General features: G+C 43.4%; 1 protein-coding gene across 5 annotated transcripts in view; it reads left to right on the forward strand.

Annotated features, from left to right (window-relative positions):
• The window catches only part of Myrip (myosin VIIA and Rab interacting protein), a 323355-nt gene extending 315597 nt beyond the window's left edge, over positions 1-7758 (forward strand). For all 5 annotated transcript variants that reach the window (XM_046437173.2, XM_046437170.2, XM_046437171.2 and 2 more), the window contains 4 exons: positions 2025-2129; positions 2243-2303; positions 3611-3729; positions 5588-7758. In XM_046437173.2, the coding sequence (XP_046293129.1) occupies positions 2025-2129; positions 2243-2303; positions 3611-3729; positions 5588-5620 (318 nt within the window). In that variant the 3' untranslated portion in view covers positions 5621-7758. The remainder of the gene's footprint in view (positions 1-2024; positions 2130-2242; positions 2304-3610; positions 3730-5587) is intronic.
• The last annotated feature ends 2959 nt before the right edge of the window (positions 7759-10717 follow it).

The following is a 10717-nucleotide window of genomic DNA, read 5'->3' on the forward strand; positions in this document are numbered from 1 at the left end:
ACTGGGGAGGCACTGCGGTCTGGGAGTGGTCCACACACACATTGGCTGGTGGCCTGCCTCTGGCTACCTATCTGATGCCCCAGCAACACCCAGGTAGCACCATCTCAGCAAAAGGTCTGTGATTCCCATCTCTCCCCTCGATTCCGTGGTATGCTGTTGGGTATGTCCCTTAGTCCTTTGAGCCACAGTCTCTCCGTCTGTAAAAATAACAGTAAAGAGAACAGTCATCACTTTCTAGAATTATTTTGAAGCATAATGAGTTCATGTATTTATGCACTTATCATAGTGCACTTTTCTAAGAGCAGGGACAGTGCCTTCTTCATCCCAGAGGAAGGGGAGGATCAGTGCTCTTCCTGGGCACTGAGTGAGCTCTGGCTCTCTACATCTGCCTTCAGAGTCTTGGAAAGAAATCTGAGCTCTCTGACCTTCCCATGTTGCAAATGAGGAAAGTGATGCCCAGAGAGAGGAGGGAACTTCTCAAGGCCACTTGGCCCCTGAATGGAAGAGATGGTTTTTGGACTGGAATCTGCCGGGCCTTGCCTCTAAACCCTCATGCTGTGGCTTTGGATTCATAGAATTATGGAAGAAGAAAGCAAGATCTTTAAATTATACTTGCCCTTTAAAGTTCAAGTATTGCCTCCTGTGGAATCTGAATAAGTATTTTTTTTTATGTTTCTGTAACAAAATAACTGAGGCAGAGCGCTTTTTTACAGAAGTTTATTTAACTCACCGTTTTGAAGACTGAAAGTCCAAGAACAAGTAGCACCATCTGTTTGGCCTCTGGTGAGGGCCTCATGGCAGATGGCATCACAACACCAGAAACACAGATGCAGAAGAGATCAGAGGGTGTAATGGTTTGGATCTGGTTTAAATGTGTCCCCCAGGGGCTTATGTGTTGGAGTATTCATTTGTTTGCTATAAACGCAGAACACTTTTTGTGTATATGTAACAATTGACCCCACTATTGTGTATAATTAGAATGCACCAATTTTTAAAAAAAATCTAAAAACTCACAACACTTTTAACAAGCATGACCCCCAGTGTGGCAATGTGGAAAGAGGTGAGGCCTAGTGGGAGGTCCTTGGGTCCCTGAGGGTGCTGCCCACAGAAGGAATTAAAGTAATTCTCATGAAATCCCTGAGTCAGTTCCCTTCAGAGGATTGTTGTAAACAGAGCCAGCCTGGCTCCAGCCATCTTTCTCTAGCTTCCTGTCTTGGGATGTAATATATTACTCCCATACATGTTCCCACTGTTATGACATCATCTCATATCCACCATCATGTGACTCAGCCAAGAGGCCCTCACCAAGGTAAGCTGATCCCAATGCCCTGCCTTTGGCTCTCTAAAACTATGATCTAAATAAAACTCTTTTCTTTATAAAGCTAGCCTATTTCAGGCATTTGGGGATAGTAATGAAAATAGGCTAATATACAGGATGAAACAGGAAGCCAGTGGGACTCAGGATTGCTTTCTTTAAATAACAGTTCACTTTTGTGGAAACTGACTGGGGTCCTGTAAAAACTACAACAGTCCCTTGCAAGGGAAGCACCCCCAATGACCTAACCAACTTTCATTAGGCTCCACCTCTTAAAGCTTCCTCCACTACCTCCACACCACCACACTGAGGACCAAGATTCCAGTATGTGAAGCTCTAGGAGACATACTCAAATCATGTCCAAACCATAACAGAAGTCTTCCTTGACCCTTCCTCCCCACCCCATGCCGATCTAGGTGGCTGTAGGCTAGCTCTCCCATAGTGGCCTGGCTTCCATTTATCCCTAGGCATACTCTGACAGAGTTATTAACACACTCTAGAGCTACCAAACTAGCAATTTAAATTCATAAAGAAAATTTTGTATTTTATCTTCTCATTGCAACACTAAATAGAGAAATGCTTGGTAAAAGTTGAATGGATGAATGTGCATGCATCAAAGCAGATGTGTTCTTTATAAACTCCAAACGCTTTTAACAACGATTCTTTCTGTACCTTCTCCCCACCGATCCTATCTTTCTGTTGCATGAAGATTTCTGATATCGAAAGCCGGATTTCAGCCCTGACCATTGCAGGCTTAAACATAGCACCGTGTGTGCGCCTCACAAGAAAACGGGATCAGAAGCAAAGGAACCAGGTGTGTTTGTCCCTTGCTCCCTCTGGTGGAACATTGCATGAGCTGGATAGTTCAAAAGATAAAATATCTTTGGCTTTACCAAAGTTGTATTGATTGCAGTGTCGTGTTTGTAGGTACAAACCATAGACACATCAAGGCAGCAGAGGAGGAAACTACCTGCTCCGCCAGTGAAAGGTAAGCTCAAACCAGAACCACAGAGCTACCAAAGGACGAAGGATGAATTGTTTCCTTTGAGTAGCTCAGAGATCTGAGTTTGAGGACCAGATACAATGGGGAATTCGCACCCATCTTTGTCCTTATCTTGTCTTTGCTTCTGGTCGCCCCAGAAGCAAACACTGGGACAAGTTTAGGAATACAAGTTTATTTGGGAAGTGGTTCCAAGGAAGCACTGGTGCAGAGCAGGAGATTCAGGGAAAGGAAAGACAGGAAGCCAATACAGGTTAATTGGTAAGTTATTACTTCTTTGGGCAAATGAAGCTAAATCCTCCTGGGGACCTCAGGAAGACAGTGTTGACTGCACCTCAGAGCTTCCTGCCTTCAGGGTAGGAAGATGGTGTGTTCGACCTTCTGCTCTCATTCATCATGGCTGAGGGATACATCTGGGTGCATGAACTTCCTGGTACTTCTGAATCTGCCAAGAGAGTGGTGGTGCTTGCAATTGGATGCTAGAATGTGCTGGAATGGTGACCATTGGGAAGAAGTACACAGGACACCAAAAGCATCTTCCACAGTGCCCCACCAGGAAGGGATTCCAGTGATGCCAGTCAGATCACCCTGTGTTCACGTTCAGCCATTTCCTTGGATTAAGGAGTCCATAATGATAATGTCAAATAGAAATTTGGATTTACAGTAGGGGAGTAGAAAGTCAGGAGATGTGCATTTGAACCTTGCTTTCACCTCTTGGCATTCAATAAATATTTATCAAATGTTTACTTTTATAGTCCATAAACCACCCCCCTATTTGGACAGTTAAAATTTATCACAGTTCCACAGTCCGTTAACTGAAACCTCAGGTCTCTTTGTGTTCCATAATTGCTTGTGTACCAAAAAGGGAACATGGTGTCCAGGCAGCATCTGACAGTCAAAACACAAATATCTTTACGGCAAAGCATGAGGACACTCACAGTCCTCATGCTGGACAAGAACCTTCAGTGGCCACAAGTCAGTTCAGGTCAGGTTTTGCAAATCAGATGATTTTTGACTCCAAACTTATAAAAATGTGCAGATTTTACAGCGTCTTATATTTCAGGATTGCAAATAAGAATTTAGGGACTGTGGTGGTTTATCCCTGAGATACTTTTTCCCAGATAGCCACCCATGATGCCTTGACTTATTTGATCCATCATAAAAATAAAAATGTACAGGAAGGAAGTGCCAAGTCTAGGGGGAAAAAATATCTGAGTGATTTGACCTCCTCGTCTTTCTTCCTTACTAATCAGGCCGTCTTCTGGGTAATGCCTGTTCCTTTTTTTTCCTTTTAGCTGAAAAAATGGAGGCATCTTCAGTGACCACCATGAAAACATTTAACCACAACTTTATCCTCCAAGGCTCCTCAACCAACGAGCCCAAAGAAAGGAAAAGCCCCGCCAAGGATTTGATGGTAAATGTCATCATCTCTGTCCTGATGCCCTTCCTTTCACTCTTGATGGATCTCCATTCTGTAGTCTTCCTTCTGTGGCTCCTTTAACAGAGCCCCCAGGAAGCATCCTTTCTGCCTAGCCTCGTGGCCTATTGGGTGTGAGGGGATAAGGGTCTAAGAGAGGGGGAATGACATCCACCTGGTGATGGTCACCTCTTAATTTATCTCCTCTCAATTATATCTCCAGCTCTTTGGAGAAACCAGGTTTGATATAAGAGAAATAAAAATATGTGTGTAAGGTCTGGGTGAGGTGTAGGAGTCCTTATTCTGTTTTGGATCCAGATTTACTCTTTCTTTAAATTTCTTGTTAGCCATTAATGTCACTTTCCTTAAGAGTCGGCAGTGCCCCTAAACGTGGCAAAGGTGCGGACCGTGGATAATTTGTACCAACTCTAGAGATCATCGGGAGAGGGTTAAAGGATCATTTGCTTAAAAACCAACATAAGCATCAGAGTTTCAGCAAAAGCTTAGTGCTGCTTGCACAGGAGTGGTGATCCTGCTAAGCTGCCTTAGTGACACTTGTTGCGCTGACGGCAGGTCACGTCTGGGAGGACAAGACTGAAGTGAGAGCAAACCTGCTCTGTTGCCTTCTGGGCATCACCGGCCTCTCCCTCCCTCTTCCCCTCCACCCTGCACAGTCCCTCTTGTGAACATGGAAGTGCCAGGTGATGGCATCATGGAGGACACAGCCATTCCAATGTGACCCCAAATGGCAGCAGAGCTGCTCGTCGCCCCTTCCGTGGTCAGCCAATATCCCTGACCTTTCACCTTGTTCCTGCCCGTTCCTTCCAAGAGCCAAAAAGATGCTTTCTCATACTTAAAGGGCAGACCATGAGAGTCAGGGAAGGAACAGGTTAGAAAAAACATGGCTAATGACCCTTCATAGAGATAGCACGTAGGCAGTGGATGCTGGGAGCTGAGGAGGTGGGGAAGAAAAGGAAACTGCTGATGGCTAAGGGGTGACTTCGGAGTGATGCATATGTATGAAAACTGGACAAAGGTGATGGGTGGACAACCTTGTGAACATACCAAAGCCGCTGGATTATTTCCTTGTAAATGGTTAGTATTATGTTGTGTGGCTCTCACTTCGATAGATTATTTTGAGTAAAATAAAAATAAATGGCCTTAAAGGAATACACACAGGTTAAAAATGAAGCAAGGCACAATATGCACTAAACAACACACACACGCACACACACACAAAAAAAGGGCAGAAATATTACTTTTGAACAAAGTAGAATTGAAGACAAGACGTATTCAGAGAACATGCTGAGTAAGGATGTTTTGATTTTGATGAAATAGGAGAGTCACGAGCCCATCTTGATTCTGCACACAACAGAACAGCACAATCGACCATGGTGGTTAGAGAGTTTAAAACTCTCCTATCAGCCTTTGGCAGTCCTAGTGCGCTGGAAATAAATACCAATTTAGAGATCTGAATAGGTTTTTTTTTTAATATTTATTTTTTAGTTTTAGGTGGATAAAATATCTTTATTTAGTTTTTATGGGGTGCTGAGGATCCAACCCAGTGCCTCATGCGTGCTAGGTGAGCACTCTACTACTGGAGCCACAACCCCAGCCCCTGAATGGGGTTGTTATTAAGCTTTGATTAAGACATTTTTCTAACATCATACTTTACAGATTAAATTCCTAAGTTTCCATAGATCATTCATAAAAGTTGATTTCCTACCAATTCACAAAGAGAACCTCGATGAATTTCAAAAAGTAGAAAGTGTAAAATCATTTCCTATGATCATAGTGCCAAACATAATCAATTTGCCAAGTGGTTGGTGACAGTGTGCTCCATATGTCACCTCAGGAGCCCGCCCTGGAGTCTGCTGCCCTGTATTAACGCCACCGGAGCTCCACTGCCAGTGACCCACTGCCTCCGGCCATACACAACAGTGCCTTGACCCAACAGCCATCGAATACCGTATGGATTTCCACCTGAGGAGAGAGCCTGGGGTGGCCACAGCATTCCACTGCACAGGGCTGTCCTGATACCTCACCCAGAAAGCAGCCTCAGACTTCAGCATTGCGGTCTTGCCCACTCTCTGCCTTAGGCTTCCTGGAGAATCCAAGACAGCAAACCAAGATGCTGGCTTCCAACGGCAGAGCTCCATGTTCAAAAGATGCATCTTTTCCTGGTTTGCTTTGCTACTATGTGTTGTCTGTAAAAATCTTTTTGTTTTCCAGTCCCTTTGATTCAATTAGAATTCTGTGTCAACTATTTGTCCCATGGAAAATTATTGGAGGGGGGTGGAGGGAAGGGAGATAGAGATATCATTTAGTTCCTCATCAATATAACCAAATCTCTCACAGGCATCCTTGTCTTACAGATGCTGAGGGGAAAAGTGGAAAGGCCCCCGTAGCGAACACTTAGGGCAGTGTAACTTGGGGGTCTCTCAACCATCAAGCATGCAAGTGTCCCTTAGCTACCTCCTCCTCACCCACCTCATTACCAGCGATTCCCCTTGCTTTACAGCCACAGGCCACAGAATGGAAAGCCCTGACTCGTCCCCCATCATGCCAGGTCCATCTGATACAATGTCTCCTTAAGAATTTGGGGTTCCTCCACAGACTTACTGAGAGTGTCCTCACTCAGAAGAGGAGAAGGGGTGGAGGAAGACCACCATTAGCTCAGCTTTTTCTAGGGCAATGTCCAGAATCAACGTGACTCCGTTGAGCAATGGCCGCACCTCAGTGAGTTTTGGGTAAATGAATTCTTGCAAAACATAACCGCGTACGAAAACTTGTGTCCTCCAAAATTGATTTCCTAATGAATATTCAGCACAGTAGCAAAATGATCTTATGGATTTAAAAAAAAATGGTTAGGGAATAGCCTTAGAAAATTTGAAAGTATGAAAAGAATCAAGAACAAACTGAGTTTAAGGGACACAAGAATTGACACTCACTGCATGTTTATGGTCTGTTTGAATCTGACTCAACTGCATGACTATTCAGAGAGTATTTATACAAGCAAGTGGAATTGGAATTTCACTCAATTAATTGGGCATTAGCAACACGTTTACATGTTTTTAAGTGTTTGCTCCTCATTGATTATGGATCTGAAGAAGGAGGCAAGGGAATAGGGTGACTAGAGTTTATTACATGCCAGCTCTGAAGAAGGCAATGTTCTCATTTTAATCTCCATAGCATCCCTATTTCAGTAAGTATACCCATTTTTTAGAATTGATAACCAAGGCCAGAGAGGTTAATTTGCCAGAACCACACCTGTGAGCTAATTATGATTGGAATGCCTCCCAAAAGCCTGCATTGTCTTCAGCCTCTCTGTTCTTTAGCTGCCATGTACATTTCCGGTCCCGACTGGCTGCCGAGTTGTGTGTCCTGATCCACTCCTGATGGGGGTCTCTGTATCTTCCAATAATACTCCTTGCTGATGCTGTGTATGTGTTATCCAACAGAAACGACTCCTTTGAAATAAGTAAATCTTTGGCTTTTTTGTTCTGTTGGTGTGATTCCAAGCAAAAACAAAAACAAATTTCAAAAACACAACAACAAAATCTGACTTCCAAATAGAACGTTTTCTTTAAGAGGCATGAAAAGCAACTATTGTTGTGTTCCAGTGTTAAACTCTTCAGTTTTCTTTGACAAAAACGTGTACTGTGTAAGCCTTGCAAAAAAAAAAAAAACAAAACAAAACAAAAAGAAGCCTGATCCATGGCATTTGAACTTTTATAAAGGTTTCCTTGTGCCAAATAAGTGCAAAGATTTAATTTACTATTAAAAACCATAAGCATATGTTATAGTTCCAGAAGAATTATTTTGTCATCAAGTGATTTTGATCTTTAGTGTCAATATTTATATTTAGATTAATTTTATAAATGAAAATATTTTAATGGTTTAAGAAAAGTAGGACAATATCTTTGATGACCTCTGAGATTTATGCTTGCCTTCATGTTATATGCATATTGCCAGGAACTACTGTCAAGAGAAATGATAAAGAAGTAAAAATCATTTATGAAAATAGTTTGCATGTGTGTGGATTTTTGTCTGTTTCTCGGTTAAAGGAGCCCAGACAAAAGAGTAGAGGATAGAGAAGACAGGTGACCAGCAATTGCACTGATCCAAAAAGCCTGTCGCCCCAACCTGCCTTCCCAGTACACCACTCACCCATTGCAGATTCTTCTGATTTCAGTGACCACCTCCAATTGAGCAAAAAGAGTAGTTCTCAAGGAGGATAGTGTGATGTGATTTTGCACCCCCACCCCATTTGACAATATTTGGAGATATTTTTATGCAAATTAGTAGGAGCGTGCAGCAGCCAGTATCTACTGGGTAGATGCCAAAAGTGCTGCTGAACATCCTCCAAGGCACAGGACCCCACCTACCATGAAGAATTATGCAACCCAGAATGGCCATAGCACTGAGGTTGAGAGCTCTGCATTAGACATCAGAGGAGAAGCTCCACCCGCCAGCCTCTGTGCGGTGGGCATCATTGATCCAGAAGCCGGACAGTGCCTGTCCCCATCTGTTGCGGGGTGGGAGGAGGTTGTTGCACCTCTAAGGCTGGAGTACCCAGAACATTCCAGCCAGACCCTGGCCCCTGCCCTCCCCAAATAGGAACAGGAACCCCCCACTAACCTGAAATGAATGAGTGTGAAAATACCAACAGAAGTCCACAGGTTTCTCTGTGGTGGGCTCAAAGGGTTGAAAAAGTTGTATTCTAACTGAAGGAGCTAGAATTTAAAGGACACTACCACACATCACAGTGTGCCTTTTTGTCCCTACATAATAGAAAGGGCTGTCTCTTTGCACTGAGATATCTTAGGGAGACTGCTAGGCAAAGAGGAATTTGAACGTGTCCTTCACGGAGCAACAACCCAGACAAACACTAGCTACGGTGCCCTCACATAATTGAGGTAATCTTTCATTCAGACAACTTCCAGAATAATCAGAGGATTTAGGTACATCATGAGCCCCAACCACCAATGTCATGCAGCACAAGGTGAAAATCATTTTAAAGGTGTTGAAGGTAAAAACAGTGATCGGATGGGCTTGAGAACATTTATTTGTGAAGAGCTCATTCTGCAGACATTGCTGCCCACCAACAGTATGGGGGGCAGGGGGAAGATCAGAGGCTGTGGATGCCTCTCACACATGCGCAGCTTCTCAGTGGAGACCAGAAGGAAAGACAGACGTACATCAAGTGTGAATCCCTGGGTCTGCTGAGGCTCTGTAGCTAGTGTGGTTCAGATTAGAGATCCAGGGTAAAGCTTGTTTGGTAACCAAATGAGAGAGAAAGGGCTACCCAATGACAGTCACATGCCAGGCGCTAGTGAGTTCTCACACCGTGCATCTGTGGATCTTTATGGTAGCTCTGAGGAGGCCACAGAAACCTCATTTTACACGAGAAAAATTGAGACCCCATACCGAGCTGGTGAACCCTACAGTTCTTTCCAGAACCAACATTTCCCTGAATAGATCATAAGGTTGTCTCAGATCTGGTTGAAATGAAACTTCTCTTAACATAAAGAAGATGTCTAAGAATACTAAAAGAAAACAAACACAGTAATAGAAAGGTGACAAGGATTCCCTCCTCGACCAAACTAAGCCCTCTTCTTGACGAGGCCCTGCCAAGCCCAGTACCCACAAGTCAGTTTCCTGAGAATCCCCCACCCTTGATATAAAGACACTTCCTCCCTCCTCACCCCTGACATCAAATCAACTTCCTCTTAGTAATGTTCCATCCACTGCTTCCCTCACCCTGTGAATTGGTTGTAAAATGAGCTGAGGGATGAGCTCTCTCCTATTGCAGTAGCTTGAATAAAATCTGTCCTGCCATTTTTAACAAATGTCTAGTGCGATTTCTCTTTGATGGGGCGGGGAGGGTAAATGGGTCACTCTATATCCTTTAGAACCAATTGAATCCCGGAAACATATTATCTATTCATAGTAGATAAGAGATAGAGATATCAAATATTTAAATGGGTTTTTGAAGACACAGACAAAGGAAAAAGAAAAATTCTTAATTCTCAAGATTTGAGTGAAAATACGGCAGTTTCAACCTCCAAAGTAGCTGGTGTTGAGGAATGAGGTGTGCATTATATGGGATGTACCACCACTTTAGTAAAATAACTGGTATGCTAACTAGACATCATTCCTGTCTATAAAAGCAAGTCTTATGAGACTCTCAGAAAGAATTATGGTTTTCCTTGTAATTTTTATGACTATTCTAGGATAATATAAACACAGATGAAATTAATTTATAATCTATTTCTGGTTGTCTGGCTCCCCACAATTAATCTAATGAAATTAACATCCACCTATAAAAGCATACACAGGCACACATAGCCTGTCTCTCACAGCATAAAAGTAGAATACAGATCTTCTTTTATGGGCATCAAATTAAGAGAGGGAGGGTAATTAAAAGTCCTGAAGATATGGTAGGTGGGAATCTGACTCCTTCAGATCAATCAGCTTAAACTGTAGGTGTCCAGGCAAGCTAATACCGTCACATAGCTTCAAATGGATATTCTTTAAATCTTTATTTAGAAGAGAGGCTGAGATTTGCAAACAGCACAAGCAGAGGAGAAATGGAGCCTGGTGGTGATTCTGAACACGGGAACTTTGAGGATAGAAATGAGTCACATGATGATGAATATATAGGCAAAGCCCTTACTGGGGGCTCTGCTTGGGGAGGGAAGGGAAGTGGTAGGCTTTTTGCTGGAACAAAAGAAAGGAGCTGGTTTTACCGGCTGCTTGCAGGGGTGGGCTGCCGTTGAGGAATGTTCATTGGCTTTGGGTGCACTGCAGCCCGTGAGGGCTTTTTAACTTCAGCATCCTGGCCCTGTGACAGGGCTGAGTTAAGTAAAAAAGCAAGTAGTAATTTAAGGGCCCCTGGCACCTCCTCTACAGCTTTACCCTTTGGGCACTGGAAGAGTTATGGCAGGGCACCTGGCTCTGATAATGCACCTGGGGTTGAAAG

This window comes from Marmota monax, unplaced genomic scaffold (assembly GCF_021218885.2).
Source record: "Marmota monax isolate L192 unplaced genomic scaffold, Marmota_monax_Labrador192_F-V1.1 WCK01_AAM20220418_F8-fsc00021, whole genome shotgun sequence".
Lineage (NCBI taxonomy): Eukaryota > Metazoa > Chordata > Mammalia > Rodentia > Sciuridae > Marmota > Marmota monax.